General features: G+C 34.3%; 1 protein-coding gene and 1 long non-coding RNA gene across 8 annotated transcripts; one reads left to right on the forward strand and one right to left on the reverse strand.

The window, feature by feature from the left end:
- Positions 1 to 698: 698 nt before the first annotated feature.
- On the reverse strand, positions 699 to 11,856 carry LOC136216909 (putative two-component response regulator ARR21). The gene is made up of 12 exons (XM_066003459.1): positions 11,562 to 11,856; positions 10,405 to 10,600; positions 10,234 to 10,321; positions 10,060 to 10,134; positions 5,805 to 6,082; positions 4,291 to 4,485; positions 4,023 to 4,099; positions 3,134 to 3,480; positions 2,444 to 3,017; positions 2,230 to 2,337; positions 901 to 987; positions 699 to 764 (listed from the first exon to the last, which is right to left on the reverse strand). The coding sequence occupies exons 6-12, from the start codon at positions 4,469 to 4,471 to the stop codon at positions 699 to 701; spliced, it is 1,440 nt and encodes a 479-aa protein (XP_065859531.1). The 5' UTR covers positions 4,472 to 4,485; positions 5,805 to 6,082; positions 10,060 to 10,134; positions 10,234 to 10,321; positions 10,405 to 10,600; positions 11,562 to 11,856.
- Positions 11,857 to 13,933: 2,077 nt separating this feature from the next.
- Positions 13,934 to 18,880, forward strand: LOC136221929 (uncharacterized). Of its 7 annotated transcripts, none has more exons than XR_010685411.1 (7): positions 13,934 to 14,259; positions 14,393 to 14,551; positions 15,555 to 15,809; positions 15,889 to 16,034; positions 16,102 to 16,287; positions 17,100 to 17,215; positions 17,781 to 18,880. It is a non-coding gene; the product is annotated as an uncharacterized lncRNA (long non-coding RNA). The 7 variants fall into 7 exon arrangements; XR_010685412.1 differs by adding an exon at positions 14,260 to 14,311 and having other exon boundaries at positions 13,934 to 14,143; positions 14,393 to 15,809; XR_010685409.1 differs by having other exon boundaries at positions 14,393 to 14,548; positions 17,781 to 18,879.
- Positions 18,881 to 19,128: the final 248 nt, after the last annotated feature.

Below are 19,128 nucleotides of genomic sequence, written 5' to 3' on the forward strand. Positions count from 1 at the left end.
TCTCAGTACAAAAAGGATCAGAAAATTCGATCAAATATATTTTGAGGTCTTGGTATTTTTAGTTCTGCACCAAAATTAACTTGTGATAAATCACCATTAAACCCAAACAAAAACCATGATTAGACCTCAACTAGAAATTCCAAAGTAGCCAATATATTATTAAAAAAAGCTAGATCAATTACGAATTCAATAATCAATGAAAAAAATAAATAATCAAGAGCTTATTTTAAAATAAAAATAGAAAATTTTAGAGATTTAATTATAAGTTTTGCCTAAAACATATAAATATTTAGTTTTAAAAAAATAGATAAAAAAAGAATTGCTACCAAGAATACTAAATAAACATCCAATATTAAACTAAATTTTAATAAGTTTAAAGCATCCATTACAAATAAAATTTATTTAGAGGAATTTGTAATTGGGATTGGTAAATAATCAATCTCTTATCAACCATGATGAGATAAAACATAAATGTGAATTTAGAGATTAACCATGTACCAATCTCACATTAATTCCCCAATTATAAAACTAAAAAAGAAAAAAAATTAAGCAAACTATATATGTTTTTAACGACGGAAATTAAACAACGACAAAGTTAAATTAATGTCTTAGATAAGATATAAATGTGACTATAAAATCTAAATTCAATCTTTTGAAACGGAAAAAATTGTTCATGATTGAATCTAGATTTGGTATAGTCAGATGTCCAGTATCCCGTCGGTAGGGGCGTTGTTTCCGAGCAAGATGTGTAACTCGTCCCACCCCTGCATGTATAAAATCACAATTTAATACCAATTAGGTCTGGCACACGGATGACATGGTGCATATAGTGTTTCCCGTGTAACGAAAAAAGTTATAACTTTTATAAAAAGATGATGGAAAATATGTATCGCAACATGCCTGATTCTCTTCGAATGTTCCTATTTCTTGATGAGTACTAATGCTAGTACGCTCGATCTCCTTAGGCTCATCGGGATTGCGTTGGGGCTACAAAAAATATATGACAGAAAAATGTTATATTGTGTGAGAATAAACACATCTTATTGATAAATGATATATCGATTTGAGACCCTAATCCTAATTGAACACCCTTTTAGAAAACTTCCATATGCGTGTCACGTGTGCATGTAAAGATAGTCGTGGATTAGGTTTCGGTTTCCTTATATATTGACAACTAGCTAATTCAAAAACAATATACTAACATTTTTCATAGGAATGATTAGGAGATTTATTCTCATTTTATTGAATTGCAACATTTTATTAAACATCGAAACTATCATCGTGTTTAAACATCTTGAAGAATATGGAACAAAGGATTGATAAAAGCGTTTATTATTAGGTTTAAAACACTATTCGATCCAAAACGTTGTGGCTGGCCCTTAACTTGTTATTTTGGTCACATTTGACCCTAATCTATCCTAATTTGTGGAATGTCACTGAATTTGAATGACAACTTAACAAACTATTAACTCTTGCCACGTGGAACGATATTTGACATGTGGACGTGACACGGGGCATGTCTTCAATTTTTTTTTTTTTATCATATGGACTACATATGTAGAAATAAGAAATTAGTTATAAAGAAAAAAGAAACCAGGTAACAGGTAGTGAAAAATCAGAAATCCCTAAATCTAAACCTAAGTTACAAAGTAAAACTTTATTAGCTGCTGCTGATTTCATGGAGGAAAAGGAAAAATCAATCATGACAGTATAGATCTCAATGTATACATGAACAAAGTTTCACATATATAAACGTGAGAAAACCGAAACCCTAACCCTAGATGCACAAGGCCGAAACCCGTGAGTAATACTAAAACCGAAACCCTAACCCTAAATACACAAGGCCGAAACCTCAACCTATCCCAATTTGTGAAATGTCACCCAATTTAACCAACTATTAAGTCTTGCCACGTGCATGAAAAATTAGCTGAAAAGAAAAAAGAAAAACAAACCCCTAAATCTAAACCCTAAGAGAGAGTAAAACTTTATTAGCTGCTGCTGCTAACCCTAACCCCTAAATATAAACGTGTGAAACCGAAACCCTAACCCTAGATACACAAGGCCGAAATCGTTGGTAGAGTAATACCAAAACCGAAACAATAGGATCCTATTAAGTGTTGCATATAGAACAAATGACAAGAATACAAGTTCAATATATCAAAACTAGGATTAAAGGATTCCAATGCACGAAATAATATAAATTTATTTATGGACGAAAAAAAGACTTACCTGCGAGCTTTTGCCATTCGAAGCAGATTTGTCCAAAATAGTGCACGAGGTAGAAAAATCATCACTAAGAAATTCATCAGACGCGTTCAATGCACCTTCCGCACCTTGCTGCTACATATCAAAACCAGCCATCAATAGACGAATAACGGACTAAATAAACACTTAAATTATCATGAAATGATAAACTTAAATGAAACTGTGCACATAATTTAACCTGAGTAGGAGTTGTAGATTTGGTAGAGCCAAAGACTAGACGATCAAGATCAGACATGCTAGCAACATCATTTATAAGGTTTTGAGGACTAGCATTAGTATTCGGCCTCAACATTGAACTACTTTCCTGATTCCCAACGGTGAATGGCGACACCCGCAATTGGCTAGTAGTACCAAATATACCGGAAGACGGCGAAGAAGATCCTCCTAGTCTAACCGAGTTACCAAATGCAGTTTCCAAAGAAAACCCCCCTTCATTAGGCACATAATTACCAGTAAGCACAGCATTTGCATTATCAATTCCAGTGTTGCTAGTCCAATTCCCCGAGCCATAAGGACCGGTTCCGAGCATGCTGTTGCTATTCAAATTACTACTGAAATTAGTACTCATAGTTCCTAGTCCCACATTGTTTGCACTTGCTGAATTAGCATAATATCCGGATTGGAGATAAGGAGTCTGACTGCCAAAATTTGATCCCAGTAGTTGCTTCTCCTGCTGATACATAGGCATTAGAGGAGTTGTAGGAGCTGTGAACCCATTCATAGCATTGTTCGGTTGCATTTGAATCCCCGACCTATCATAGATAATAATAAAAGTTACCAATGAATACAGAAAAATTGATTGATAAAAAAATTCTGATGGCAGAATACTAGATTTGAGCATGAACATAAGCTATTATTAGACAAATACCTTGGCTGATTTGGTCGCTGAAAAATATCTGTGTCGCCAAATGTTGGTCGCTGAAAATTGCCGAGACCATATAATAAACCAGATTGTCCATAGAGGACCTGTGGTGCCGAACTGCTAGAGGAAGCTTCATGACAAGAATAGCTAGAGAAGCTTTTTCCAACGGAGAAATTTTCTCTATGTACTTCTTGAAATGTGCTCAATGGTTTTCGAGGGAGCCGGAGGTTATTTTTGTCTAATAATGACGGATTATAGCCGGTTGCAAATGCCGACTTAAGTACTCTTTCAGACGTTTCATATGATGAAAATAAGCCTTTCTTTGCTACCTTCTTGAGAAACATTCTGTATTTCTGAAAAAACAACAAAAAGAAATCTGATTAATTTTTTTCTCAGAAGAATTATACAATGCAAAAAAAAAAGAGATTTACTCACTCATAATTTAGGTATATTCAATTATATTCCAAACGAACTATAAAAAAAAATATTCGTAACATTTTATACAATGCAAGTAATTTTACTTTTTTTTTTATCTTATTCTAATTTAATTTCAAACATTTAAGTGGATTGGTTGGTTAAATTTCGCAGAAATTAATCATAATTTTTTATTTTTCAGTAACTTTAGACAGAAATTTGTAGTATTTTTAATATTTAACCCAGTAATATATATTAGGCTTTAAAATATCTTCTTCTCTATTTAAGTAATATTCTTACAAAACATAATAAAAAAAATTCTAATAATTATAAAATGAGAAAACTATCTTACTACTACAATTTATATCACAGATTATGTAATTATTTGGAATAAAAACGGAAAATTAAATTTATTCATATATTATCCAATCAATTGCACTTTTTTTTTTGAAGGCTCCAATCAATTGCACTTAATTCGTACCTGGAGATGACTGGCAACATTTTCTCTTTTGAGACCATGAACGTTCATCAATTCAAGAATCTTTTTAGGAACCGCCTCTGCAAAATCGAATAATCAGCTAAGTAAAAGTTCATAAAAAAAATATATATATAGACAGGGACAGATTCAAGGGGAGACTCGCCAGTGGGTTTGAGCACTCACTGGTCGCTGGAAAACCCATAAAATAGTGTAAGAAACTTCAATTTTTTTCTCATAAATCACAAGAAATTACAAGAGAAGAGCTGCTTACTGTCTAAGCCGAGATAGATTACGGCTTGCAAGAACCGATTATGAAGCGAATTAGTCCACATCACTTTCGGCTTCTTGGGTGCAACGACAACAACAACATCAGACTCTTCTTCATCTCTTTGTCTTCCTCTCTTATTCATCATTTCATTCCCTGAAGATGCAGAATTCTCAACTTCAATCATATTCAGTGCTTCACCTTCACCCAAAAAAAAATGATAATTAAGTTTAAAAATGATCATAAACTCAGAAATCTTCAATTTATCAATTCTGAATTACTTACTGTGATTTTCCATGGTAATTAGATTTTTGTGAGAAAGGAGAGATGAGAAAGGAGGAAGGATATGGATGCTGATTTTATAAGCATATGAGACTTGATTTTGATTAAGCAAATATGGTGATAAAGGATAGGGTTGGTATATATAGAATTATATTTTTAAAATTAAATTTTGTGACATCTTCAAACTTTTTTTTTTATGTCTGAAAGAAATATATAATTTGCTGATTGGTGTTTTTTCTACATAACTATTTTTCTAACACTATATATTATACACACACAAAGTAATTAAAATAAAAAAATTTACCTGTACAGTTAAAATAAAAGAAAAACCATGCAGTAAAATCAAAAGGAAATCTTTTATTAACATACATAGGTGGGAGTTTATACAATGTATATCATATTATAAGCAATTCCATAATTAAGCAGATTATTTCTCACTAATTAGATTTTACTTTCCAAATTTTAATTCACTAAACCACTGTTTTAAAACCCATTGTTTATTGAAGCTAAAACCACTAAACTAATTTTGAAAACTACTTTAATCTTACTATAATTGAAAAATAAAACCACCAAAGATTAGTTTACAGTTGAACTTAATTAACCAAAAATAAAAATATTGTTTCTGTATAAGTCAAATTGAGAATCTGGGTTTTATGGTTTTTATTCCCTAAAATGAAAAAAATTTCATTTTTGCATTTATGAAAGCTTCTAGACTCAGATTTTTAGAAATTCAACAAACTTTCAAATTGTATTCCATATTTTTAAAACAAAATCTGAAACTTGAATAATTAATAAAAATGCCTTTTCTTTTACTTTTTATTTAAAGACGGGATTTTTTTTAAGTTGACTAATAGTGTGGTGAAATTAAAGAACAGAGGAAAAGACAAAATTAAGAGATAATGGTCAAAATGCCCTTTATGCTTTTACCTACAATTGACAAGTGGTAAGGGCAATTTTGACCAATATCTCATATATAATCTGTTAAATATAATGGTTACATTTTTATTATACTGCAAAAAAAAATGTTTAATAGATATTTTTTTTTAGAAAACGTTTCATGGTGTCCATTTCTGTTTCTCTTTCCGTTTCAGATTCCGTATAACATAGCATTACATTCATTATACTGAATAACATCTCCCGGTGTCCGTGTCCGTTTCAGAGTTCGTGCAGCATAACATTACATTCATCGAATACAATTAGACAATTGGTGTTACAATTGCAAATGCAAATGCCACTACCTTATCATCCAATAATGATACTTCCTCGGCTTTCTCCCGGAATGTCTAACCTTGGAGAACTTATTGCAGGCACCGGGTGTTTCTAATATCCCCCATTGGGATTGGGCAATGTGACACAAAATGTCATGTGGTACCACATGGCGCAATCCCAATGGGGAGTGCTGGGAACACCCGATGCTCTCAATAAAAATCCAAACCTTGAACTACCAACATTCCTCATCGGGTTTCTTAACGGGGACTTCAGGGACACTCTTAACACTCGAGCTCCTCTTTCAACACTACACAAGAAACCACAAACTCATTAAAAATGTGAAAAAAAGCACAAATTCTTGCTATGCTTTTTCTTGGTGTGTTTTGTTTCTAGGGTTAAATCTCTAGAATGGTTAATTTAGGCTGTGGTGTAAGTCAGTTAGCACTCTTTCTACCTTTCCTTCTTCTTTTGGTAGCATGAAATCTTGATTGTTTTCAAAATATGCAAGGTGTTCAGACTGGAGTAATAACAATTTCAACCATGAAGAATGCGAAGAAGAGAAAGATATGGGGTTCGGGATCTGAAGTGAGACTAGAGTTCATACTCTGATTGATTAATACAATCATTGGATGCTGATATGGTCTATTCTTCCTGATCTTTTCCAGGCTTTTCTTGAGGTAAATTTAGTCAAACTGAATTCTAATGTCAACTGTTCAATGATGTTTTTACGTTTTCTGATGTATCGATCTTGCTCCTTTTGTCTTTTATACAGGAGGTGAATGAGATGTGGGCAGGCTTAGGATATTACAGGCGGGCTCGTGTTCTCTTAGAAGTGAGCAATTACTTATGCCTTTGTAAGGGAAATGGGTAAATTTTTTTGGCAAAAAGCATCCTGAGGTCCCTGATCTTTCATTGTTTGGTGCCTTAAGCCCTCGATCTTTTATTTAGACACATTAAGCCCCTGATCTTTCATCATTTGGTGCATTAAGCCCTCGATCTTTCATTTAGACACATTGAGCCCTTGATCTTTCATATATGGGTGTATTAGGTCCTTCCATAAATCAATTAATATATAGGTTTATTAAGGGTATGTTTGGTTAGGTTTATATAACTGCACCGTTTCGCATTTTCTCTGGACACTGCAACATTTTGGAGCTTTTCACGAAAAGCTATTTTCATGAACAGTTGTTTGTAGTTACTTGTTATTGATAAAATTACCCTTCTTATTTCCACAAAATGTGCTTCAATTTTAACATTATTTTTATTTTTAGAACATAATTATCGAAAAATAAGGTTTTATTGTGTTCAATAAATTTTTTATTTTTTATTTAAATTATTTTTATTAATTTGTATAATATATTTTTTATTTTAGAATTTGTTATTTTTAGAACATCATTTGTTGTCACACCAAACATGCTCTTAATAAACCTATATATTAATTGATTTATGAAAGGACCTAATACACCCATATATGAAAGATCAAGGGCTCAATGTGTTTAAATGAAAGATCGAGGGCTTAATGCACCAAATGGTGAAAGATCAGGGGCTCAATGTGTCTAAATAAAAGATCGAGGGCTTAATGCACCAAACAATGAAAGATCAGGGGCCTCAGGATGCTTTTTGCCTAAATTTTTCACTCTTTTTTATAAAATAGTTGAATGTTACTTCGGTGATAGATATTCTAGCTCCATTTTGACTTTATTAGTGGAATTTCATTACTAATTTTCGTTAAGTAAATCGGTATTTACTTACAAAAATATAAAATTGGATTAGGTTTTCTATGTTGAGGCTAAATTGCACTAATCCAACATTAGCTCATTTTAGCCTCAACATAGAAAACCTAATCCAATCTTATTTACTTAATGAAAATTAGTAATGAAATTCCACTAATAAAGTCAAAACGGAGCTAGAATATCAATCCTGGAAGTAAGATTGAACTATTTTATATAAAGAGTGTAAAATTGATCCATATCCCTTACAAAAGCACAAGTAATTGCTCACTTCTAAGAGAACACGAACCCGCCTGTAATATCCTAACCCTGCCCACATCTCACTCACCAGCTGTATAAAACACAAAAGAAGTAAGATCGATCCATAAGAAAAAGGCTTAAAGCATTATTTGGCCCCTGACCTATTCAAAATTGTGTCATTTGGCCCATGACCAATTATATGGCCACATTTGGCCCTTAACCTATCCCATTTGGTGAAATTTCACCCAATTTTTATGAATACTTAACCGAATCGTTATCTAATTGATAAGTAACGATATTTTGACACTTAAACTTGAAATATGATATTTTTTAAAGTTTTTTTCATATTATGTGAAAATAATTAATTAGATTAAAAAAACAAAAAGCAAATCCTAAACTAAAATCTATTAAGTTCAAGTGTCAAAATACCGTTACTTATCAATGAGATAATGATTTGGTTAAGTTTGAATCCAAATTGGGTGAAAGTTCACCAATTTGGAATAGATAAGAGGCCAAATGTGACCAAATAATAGGTAATGGGCCAAATGATAAAATTTTGGATAGAGGAGGGACCAAACAATGCTTTAAACCTAAGAAAAACCTAAAAACATCATTGAACAGTTGACATTAAAGAGTTCAGTTCGACTAAATTTACCTCAAGAAAAGCCTGGGAAAGATCCAGAAGATTAGACCATATCAGCATCCAATGATTGTATTAATCAATCACAGTATGAACTCTAGTCTTTTGCAGCATCACTTCAGATACCTGAACCCCATATCTTTCTCTTCTTCACATTCACCGTGGCTGAAATTGTTAATACTCCAGTCTGAACACCTTGCATATTTTGAAAACAATCAAGATTTCATGCTACCAAAAGAAGAAAGAAAGGTAGAAAGAGTGCTAACTGACTTTACACCACAGCCTAAATTAACCATTCTAGAGATTTAACCCTAAAAACAAAACACACCAAGAAAAAGCATAGCAAGAATTTTCAGTAGACAGGTAGAGTATTCAAGAAAACGTAAAACAAAAATTGGGTTTTTTGGGACAATGCAAACAATTAAAGACAAGGATTAACTTTAGAAATCAATGCAATTGAGATATTTCAACTTCAGGTTCCCAACCGGCTTGGGAATGATTACAGCTTTCGACTTATTCAAGTTAGACGTGAAATTATCCTTTCACACTCAAAAATATCAAGCAAATACTTCACAAAAGCGAGAGAAGTCGAATAAGGCAAGGTTATTGCCTATTAAGAAATATTTGTTTTACCCTTGTTACATAAAATAGGTGTTAGCAATAAAATACGATTACGATAAACGAAAACAAAAGCAATCACACAAGAATTGTTTACCCAGTTCGCCACTCAACATGAATGACTACGTCTGGGGCACTACCAGGCTAGGATATTTCACTATAATGAAAGAGATGCGGATTACAGAGAAAGAGGTTACATTTATACTGCTCAAGAAACCCTAACCGTCTGAAACCCTAATCGCCCAAGTTGGATCGCTGCAGTTGGGCCCATCGCTTCAGTTGGGCCTATATACATATTTAGTCTCCAAAAGCCCAACAATAGCTCCATGTTGTCTCTAGGGTAGAAACTTTAGCTCAACTTAGCCTCAACAACATAGAAAACCTAATTCAATTTTATCTTTTACCAAGTAAATACGGATTTACTTAATGAAAATTAGTATCGAAATTCCACTAATAAAGACGAAATGGAGCCAGAATATCTATCATTGAAGTAACATTGAACTATTTTATAAAAAGAGTGTAAAATTGACCCATATCCCATACAAAAGCATAAGTAATTGCTCACTTTAATAAGAGAAAACGTGCCCGCTTGTAATATCCTAAGAGTGCCCACATCTCATTCACCTCCTAAACAAAACACTAAAGAAGCATGCAAACATCATTGAACAGTTTACATTATAGATTTAATTTTGACTAAATTTATATACATATCAATGGAAGCAACCATTTATCTTCTTTTCAGCTATCCATACATTTATACAATTAATTCACGTCAAGACTACTAAAAGAAGAAAAAAAAAGGTAGAAGAGTGCTATCTGACTTTAAACCATAGGCTGAATTAACCAATCTAGAGATTTAACCCTAAAACCAACACTCACACCAAGAAAAAGCATAGCAAGAATTTTTAGCAGACAGGTAGAGTATTCAACAAATAAAACAAAAATTAGGTTGTTTGGGACAATGCAAACAATTAACAAAACCAAACATATGCACTTCATAGAACCGCAGTGTGGAATTTTCTTATATATAAAATTCATAGATTGAGATGTATTTACTGTTATTTCAATTGGTCGATCTCCCAAAACTATCTGAGCACATACTACTTCAGCAAATTTCCGGGCGGCAGAAAACTGCAAGATATGAATAAAAGTTCATAATTTGAGCAGCATGTATACCTGCTCATTTCATTCTGCAAGTCCTAAATAAGAAAGAAAACTGCATGAAATTACCTCATCCCCAACAGGCGGTTGGTATCAGAAGATAATTTTGATGAGAAAAGAGCTAAAAGGAATTGTAAAGCTAGAGCAGTTTGACCTCCTGTAGATTACTTGATCAATGAGAAACTACCCTTTAGTTATTCTTCGAACTAATTAAGAGAAAAGATAGTGCTTACAGCTTACCCATGTTGTTGTAAAAAAAAAACAGCTTAAGCGGGGACGCGTAGTGCACCGGGCCACCCTTTTTTACCCAATTTTATGCTACGAACAACAGCACAAAAAAATCCCGTCCCACTCAATGAAAACATGCTTGATCTTAATTGTTGGCCAACCTCACCTTCATCACTAGTGTACATAATCCCAGCTCTGTAAATAAACTCTGCAATAAGTGATGATGTTAAGATAACCATCAACTGATTGATGAGAAATTTGCTTTTCTGTAGTGTATCTATGCATATTTTTCATGTTTTGAAAAATAGGAATTCTAACTACAATGCATGTCTGTGTTTTGAAATTCCATGAGAGCAAGATACATATTTCCTTTCCTGTTGAACCAACTTATTAATAATGTCTTATAACAGGTAGAAAATAACATAAAGATTTGTTTTGTACTAGCAGAAATTGTTAAATTTTCTTGAAATATTTTGAATCTGGAAGAAGATCAGTAGGGATAGAAAACTTCCAGTTCACCTTACAAGTGTTGAATATAAGCATGTATCCCACCTAAACTATTCCAATTCCCATAATCAACATTGACCATTTTGATTTAATTAGAGTTAGCATCTATGTTGCAAGGACATATTTATAAATATTAAAAGTATAATAACAGTAAAAATGTTATTTATACTCTATAGATTGTTACAAGCAGGAAATAAAATAGAAATTATCATTAAGAAGTTCTAGCTAAAGATGAAGTTTCAATTAGCTAGAATTATACTGGCAGACATGAAAAACGCTATTGAAAAGGAGTTTCAGTGCAACATAGGTTCAGCAATGAACAACAAAGCTATTCCATATACAAGTTAAAATAATATGAAAAAAGAACGCAATTCCACATTATAATCAGGACAATGACAGCAAGATCTAAAAAATGTAGCAAGGTAAGGTTCGAGAGAATAATAGTATAATACAACTACTGAGAAGAATTCAATCATCATATTTTATTGGGAATCGAACTTACATTGTTCTACACAGCTCAACTAAGAAAAATTATACATCTTGTTCCTAAATAAAATTATACATCTTGTTCCTAAACATTTTAGAGAGATTGTCTCTCCACAACTAAGAAAAAATAATAATTAAAACCCTAAATCCATGAATAAATTAAGAATCGAACTTACATTGTTCTACACAGCTCAACTACCACATTATCAGGCTTCACTTCCCGAACCACGCGTTCTACTTTGGCCGCGGAATCGCTGGATATAAGAACTAGCCTCGGCTAAGTCGAGCAATTCTGGATGAGATTTAGCAATTGCGGCTTTGGATTATTGCAATATCGCTGACCTGAAATCGACGTCCGATGGTGGAGGCTTTAAAACCTTGAAGGTTTTGAAACGTTTGTTTCTGGCAATATTTGGCTTCTTTGTGATTCTTTTACAGAGCTTCCATGGAAGAGAGCGTGTTCAGGTTCAATGGTTGCACAATTTGGGATATTCTTCTTCTCGTTCTATTATTATTATTTAAAAAAAAATGAAGGCATAATTTCTATTTGGTCCCTAAACTAAGGTTTGACAGTCAATTAAGATCTTGATCTATTAAAATAATCAATCAGATCCTTAATCTAAGTAAAAACCATCAATTCGGTCTTCATTCTAAACCCTTTTTTCCAAACCCATTTTGAACCAACACAGATTATTATATTCTATATCAAATAGTCACAGTTTCTACTTTTTGGGTATAATTAGGACTCGATTGATGATTTTTGTTTAGTTCAAGGATTTGATTGATTATTTTAATAGTTTAATGTCTTAATTGACTTTTTTTTTTTCAAGGAAGACTGAGCCCAAAGAAAAAAAAAGGGAAAAAACTAGATAAAACCTACTCTTCTAGAAGACCTACAAGAGGCACATCACACTCATGATAGCCCAATGAAAACTTTCCTGTGAAATTTTCCATCCAGTCGGCAGCCTTCACGAAACACATGTATTATTTTGACGGTCCAGTTTCTTTCATAAAGTATTCTGCATTTATGGATGAGTAAGGCTTGGGGGAGATGGTCCCGTCTCACCCTCCATTGCCTTTACCACGCCCAATGAGTCCACTTCAAGAATAATGCTTCGGTACCCTTTTGACCAAGCTAGTGTTAAACCGTCAAAGACTCCCCACAACTGAGCCAAAATCGCCGAACAGCTTCCTAGACTTGCACAGAAACCGCCTTTCCACTGACCATTGTGATCCCTGATCAGAACTCTAGCAAACGCGGTGCCAGAGCCACCATTGTTCGCTCCATCTAAATTTATCTTTACCCACGAAGCCTCCGAGGGGTGCCATTTCACCCATTGCTCACACTACAACAAATGAGCACTTGTGCCACGAATCATGCCACGAGAATGTAAAATTCGTGGCATATTTTTAGTTAGCCACGGGAAAAATGGATTCCACCATAAACTTTTGATCACTTGATGTATTTATGCCACGTTTAAGTTTATTCCATGGCAAACATATACCTGTTCCACGAATCTTGCCACTGTATTTTTTTTTTGTGTGGCTGAACTTGTTAATGCCACGGGAAAAGTTGAAGCGTGGCAAAACTGACTAATGCCACAGGTAATTTATTTGGTGGCAAACAATAATTTATTATGTAGCAAAATTTGTACTTTTTTTTATGTACCCGCCTTAATATTATTTCTCTCCATCTTTTTGTTCCTTTTTTTAGATTTGCCGCTTTATTAAGGAAAACTAAAAGAAATTAAATTAATAAAAATATATTCCATCTAAAAGATAAAAAAAAATTGTTTCCCTCTAGGTCACGTTCTCTCGCCCGCCCCTCTTCTTCCTCTTCTTGCCGCCTTCTCTTCTACCCCTCTCTTCCAAAACTTCATCTTCTTCGTCCTTCTCATTTCCTAATCTCAACTCCGATAGACGAGTATCTCGTTGTTTTTCTCAACTCCGATAGACGAGTGTCTCGCTGTTTCTCTCAATTCCAGCTGCGAAAATGGCGATATTGATGCAAGCTGGTCTTCGGAATGCTCTTCCTGGAGGCTCCAACCTAGTACAGAAATGCTCACTTGTGTCGCACCTCTTGTGTCGCGCTTGAAGAAAAAGCGACACAACAGATTAACTAGTGTCGCGCGTTCTGTAAACGCGACACAACTAAGTATTCTGTGTCATCACTTGTGTCATGCTTGAAGAGCGTGCGTCACAAACGAGTTACTTCTTGTATCGCCTCACTACAAGAAAAAGGGTATTAATAAGCAAAATTTAGTAAGGGTATAAAATCCACTTATTAAAAGTAAATTCTCCACACTTTTAATAAGTATAAATTCTATTAATATTTAATTAATAAGATTTTTTTTTTGTTTTATTAACTTTTATCAAAAATTCCCCATATTAATTCATTATAAAGTAAAACCTCTTTATTTTCTATTTTAATAGTTAAATTAAACCCCTTATAAATTGTAAAGGAAAAAACTAAACACTTATTGATTATAATAATATCAAATTAATCGCTTATTAATATCTTTTACTTTTAGTGCCCTAAATTTTCCCTCCCTCAATTTTCATTTCCCCCCATCTCTTTTCGTTCCCTCCCTCTTTTGGTTCGCCTGAAATTCAAACGATGACTTAGAATTTCAGACCCTTGCTTCAAAATTTCATACCAATCGAGCAAAAACCCTTGTGAATGCACATCCAACTTGTTAAATCGAGCCGTATCATCGATTCTCTGCTCAATTTTTCTTTGCAAAAACCTAAACCCTTGGTGTGCGCTCCATTCTCTGTTCTGCATTTCGTTCCCAATCCCTTGCTTTGCGCTTCATTCTGCTCAATCCCTTACTGTGAACTGCCTTCTTCTCACTCTCTTTGGGTTTTCTACAGGTACTTCTTGAAACAGTGTCAACTTTCGGATTTTCGCCCAAATGCTACTTCAGTTAGTGTTTGACTGGTTAGTTTATTTTGCTATCTTGAGCCTTTAAATAAAATGGTTTATTGTCTCTTTGTGATATGGCAGCCAGATAAGGGTGCTGATGTTCCAAAATTCGGCAGAGTGGGAAGCGAACAACCCATCATATGTTGATGGTTATACTCATATTTTCAACAAAATGAGGGAGAAAGACAAATCTGGGCAGGAAAATACCTGACATGTTGTCCGATTCATCTTATCCTGGTGGTGTATCATCTTTTCCTTTTTTTGTGTTTGTACTTTCGTGCTTTAATTTGTGTTTGTACTCTAGTGCTTTTACTTGTGTTTGTGCTTTAACTTGTGTTTTACTTTCACTACTGCTATGTCAAACTGAGTTTCTATTTTATACTGTGTTCTTGTTGAAGTATTTGATATAACCACTGATCAATCCAGATTCTTGTTTTCTGATTTCAAAACCTTCCAAAATTTAGAAGTGAAAACCTTTCAAAGTTGAAGCATTTACATTTGCTGTTTTAAATTGATTAGCAAACCTTTAATGGTTTAATATCGGTGTTGTCTTCTGTTATATTGATGTCTCTTGTTACAATTGGTGGTCTACTGTTATATTGACGTTGCACTAGCTAGTGCTTTATTTCATGAAATTCAAATGAGCAATGTGAAGTGATATTTAACATTTTATGGATTCCAATTGGGTATTAATATATATCATTATAAAACTCTCTCATTCATTTGAATTGATCTGCCATTTCCAAGTTAATATAATATGCTAAAGAGTTTAGAAGTTATAGTTAGGCCATTTAGAAAATGTAACACATGATGAGAATGAAGAAAAGATGTGTCGAGTCCACTGCAATCTTGCACGGTGTAAGTTGGTTAAGGAATCATTGCTTTTCTTTTGTTTCTAAATTTTGCACTCATCACTATCCTATTACCCTATTACCATATGTGTGTATGTTGGCCTTTGTTAGTTGTTTGGATGGTCTGGCGTGTTGCCTATCAGTATTCAATTTGATATATCAATGTGCCAGTTGCATATATGTTTCACCTTTCTATTGTCTTTTCTATTTCCATCTTTAATCATGCTTTAATATGGTTATGTCATTTGGAGCTAGATATTCTTTACATTTTTCTTTCTTGGTTAGAAAAACTACTTAAGAATCTCCATGTTTTTGAATTTCATACTTCTGCAATTGTTGCTTCATAGCTGATGTTCGTTCTTATAACTCTGGCAAATGTATATAAGAAGCAGCACCAGAAGAAGCAGTCATACCCAAAAGTGTCGGAGATAACAAACCCATCTTCTCTTTTTCAAATAAGCAGCAACAGCAGCTTTGGATTGGCGAACAACAAATCGAAGAAGGTGAAGAGGAGGAAGAAGAAGAAGAAGAAGATGAAGAGTCGAAGACTTTGTCATTGAGTGTGAAAACAGAGAGGAACATGGTGCTGCTCGAGCACTAGGAAATGGAAGAACTTGAATACTCGTCTGACCGTACTCATAGAAGCAGTTAGCTCTCTTTCTTTCTTTCTTTCTTTCTTTCAGATTCTGCAATTGAGAATTCTGATAGTTAATTGATAGAATGCAGAGTATGTGGTTGTTCTTGTCAAGCCAAATGTTGGGAAGAGTACCCTTTGCGATCAAATGATAGGCCAAAAGTTGCCAATTGTTACTGATAAACCTCGGACTACTAGGCATCAGATTCTTGGCATATGTTCTGGCACTGACTACCAGGTTTGCTTATTTTTCTTTCTTTCTATGTTATTGGTTTGCAGTATAAATCTTTGTCTTTGTTTTATAGGTTCTTCCTGCTTTCTTATGAAGTCTTGTGGAGATTCTGTTTCCAAGAAGCATGGTTAGTGTGATACAAATTGGAAGTGATGCACTTTAGGACTGGTTATACTTCCTAAATCACATTAGTTTAAAATGGGGATGAAGCCTCCAAGGAGCATCAGTGATGTTGGAATGGAAGCTTTTCAATAAGAAGGTATAATTACATGGCTGGTATTGTTACGTAGACTGATAATTATGATTATCTGAAACTTGTCATTACATGGCTGGTATTGTTAGTGTTTATATGCAGTCTGGAAAAATGTAAATTTAGTGTATGGTACTAGCTTGTAGCTTCTACATGATTTATCTTTGATTACTAACTAATTCTTGAATGCCTCTTTTGCTTCTTCTTTCCTTTTTTAATATTTACCCTTGAAAAGCGGTCAGAAAATAAAGGTTCTTAAGGGAGCTTGTCCTGGAATGGATAAGACCAATTTATATGAACTTTAGAATATTTTTTGGTTGAAGGGTTTCAAGGTGATGCTTGTGGTATGTGGATATTATATTGGATATTATATTGTTTTTGCTATTATTATGAACCATCTGATGTTAACAGGGTGACTCGGCAATAGTTGTTCCGTTTATTTGTTGCTATAGATTGCTAATTTCTAGAAGTAGGCTTTGATTTAAGTTATGGAGAGATCCACAACGGCTTGTTTGCAAGGTACAGAGCTGTGTAATGAAGTAGAATAAAATGTTCTGCTTTTAGTATTTGCAAGGTTGGCTCAATCAAATGACTGCATATCTGTTCTACATTTTTTTGTAATCTGTAAAGCAATAATGATGCTAATGTTGCTAGTGTTGACTAAGAAAGACTCGATCAAAAGTGTGGAAATTGCAAAGAAAATTGAGATCAGAATGATCGGTTTATTCCTTTTGTATTAAAGTATATGGACTAATGTTATGACTTTATGACTTTCTTCTTTCAATACATTCAAGAACTAAAATGATACACATTCTTTGCAGTGGTATGAAAGATTTACTAATTTCCATGAGGTCATGTCTGTGAGTTCAAAATTTGGGCATGGAGCAAGAATTGGATACTGTCAAAACTTCCGACTGGGCCAGCTTATTATCTGAAGGTAGTTAGATAAGTTTCATGGATTTGTAATCTTTCTAACTTTCTTGAGGAATAGATCATAAGTCTTGGTGTTGATGTTATTTGGTCATTATCGATAATTATATATCCTTTAGAACTTTTCAATTTCCTGCCCTGTAGTATAGATGGTCAAGGTTTTAGAGTCTGACATGTCTTATGTTATGCGGGTGTTAATTAAATCAATTAACCCTGAAGCATCCCTGAAGTATAAACTAATGGGATGTTAAGGAAATTTCTTTTCGATAATTAAAGTGTTTGAATTTCATATGCGTTTGCATTAGATACGATGTTAAAAACATTCAGTTGACTACATCTTTTTTGTAGTTATTTGTAAGTATAAGTGATAGGGGTATTTTACCCCTATCTTTTAGCGTGATTTACGGATTGATTTTGGATAAATTAAATAAGTTTAGTTACAAAAATAAAGTGTTTTTGATAAAATAAAAAAATAAAAATAAATCTCGTACTTTCAGTTTATTTTCCTCGTTTTGATTAGTTTTGGAAATAAAATCGTCAAGCTAACTCGGCTCTCAAGTTTTGTATTTCAGGTACGAGAAAGGAGCAAAAATCCACTCCATACGCGGGGCGTATAATCCCCTACGCGGGGCGTGAAACATGGTGTCGGTAATGATTGCCTTATCCGCAGAAGCCATGTGGAACTGACTCAGCATACGCGGGGCGTATGCCACTCTACGTGGGGCGTATGACACATGTCGGAAATGATTGGCCTAATCCTGAAAGTCAGACTGCATTGTCTCCCAGAGTCAACTCTCCTTACGCGGGGCGTACTTCAGCTACGCACGGCGTAAAAGCTCCAATTCAAGCAATAAAACTCCAGAGACTCAAACACGCGGGGCGTACAATCCTTTACGCAGGGCGTGCTTGAGACAACAAGACAACGAATTGGTCCACATGCAGGAGATTTCTGACGGAATGAGCATTTACGCGAGACGTAGACCAATTTACGCAGGGCATATCATGGGATTTCTGCACCAAATAATGTTGCTCCATACTTGCGCTTTGTGAAATTACAAACTTGCCCTTGCTTGATGTCTATAAATAAGAAGCTCTTGAACTTCATTAGACACCAATTACATACTAGAGAGCTACACTATACTCTTTTCTTTCCTTGTAATTTAGATTCAAATTTTGTAAGTTAAACTCTCCCCCTCGAGAGCTTGTTCGTTGTTCCGGCGTTCCATTGACGCTCCGTTCCACCATTCGTCACCAAGCTCGAGAGTTCCACCATTCGTCACCAAGCTCGAGAGTTCCACCTCCACGACTTAGGAGACGGCTTTGAGTCCGGTTAGCTAATTCCAAGGGCGGATTCTCCCTTTTTACTTGCTAATTAGCTTGTACTCTTCCTATGTACTAGGCTTGGTTGTATTTCATCTAATCACTTTCCATATTTATAATTTATGATTTATAATCTCTATTTCTCTTTATGTGTTAATGTTTATTGCTTGTTTTGATATTGATAATTGATTATTGTGTAGGAGAACGCGATTACCGCCGCCATTCGGGCCATCTTTAGGGAGTTATATAGGTGTTGCCTTACCAGAAGTGACAAACCGGAAACCGTAGGAATTGACAAGCCACGGAACTTACGGGCCCTAGTTTCTAATTCCCCCGCGTTAGACACGCCTTGACTAGGAATAACGTAGTCTAAGTGCTTCACGGGTCGGTTCTACTACACTTGGTCGTCTTTGCAAGAGTAAACTATTATCCGTATACATTTAGAGTCATTATTTATCATGGTTATAACTTATCATACTCATCTCACTTCATAGAGTTTTAGCTACATAAATCTGTGTCGCCAATAGTGAGGAATAGTGTGTAGTTGTGTCTTACTTAACCCAAAGTAATTACCGCTTAAATAACATACGAAACCGAGTC

The sequence above is a fragment of the Euphorbia lathyris genome, chromosome 1 (genome assembly GCF_963576675.1).
Source record: "Euphorbia lathyris chromosome 1, ddEupLath1.1, whole genome shotgun sequence".
Taxonomy (NCBI): Eukaryota; Viridiplantae; Streptophyta; class Magnoliopsida; order Malpighiales; family Euphorbiaceae; genus Euphorbia; species Euphorbia lathyris.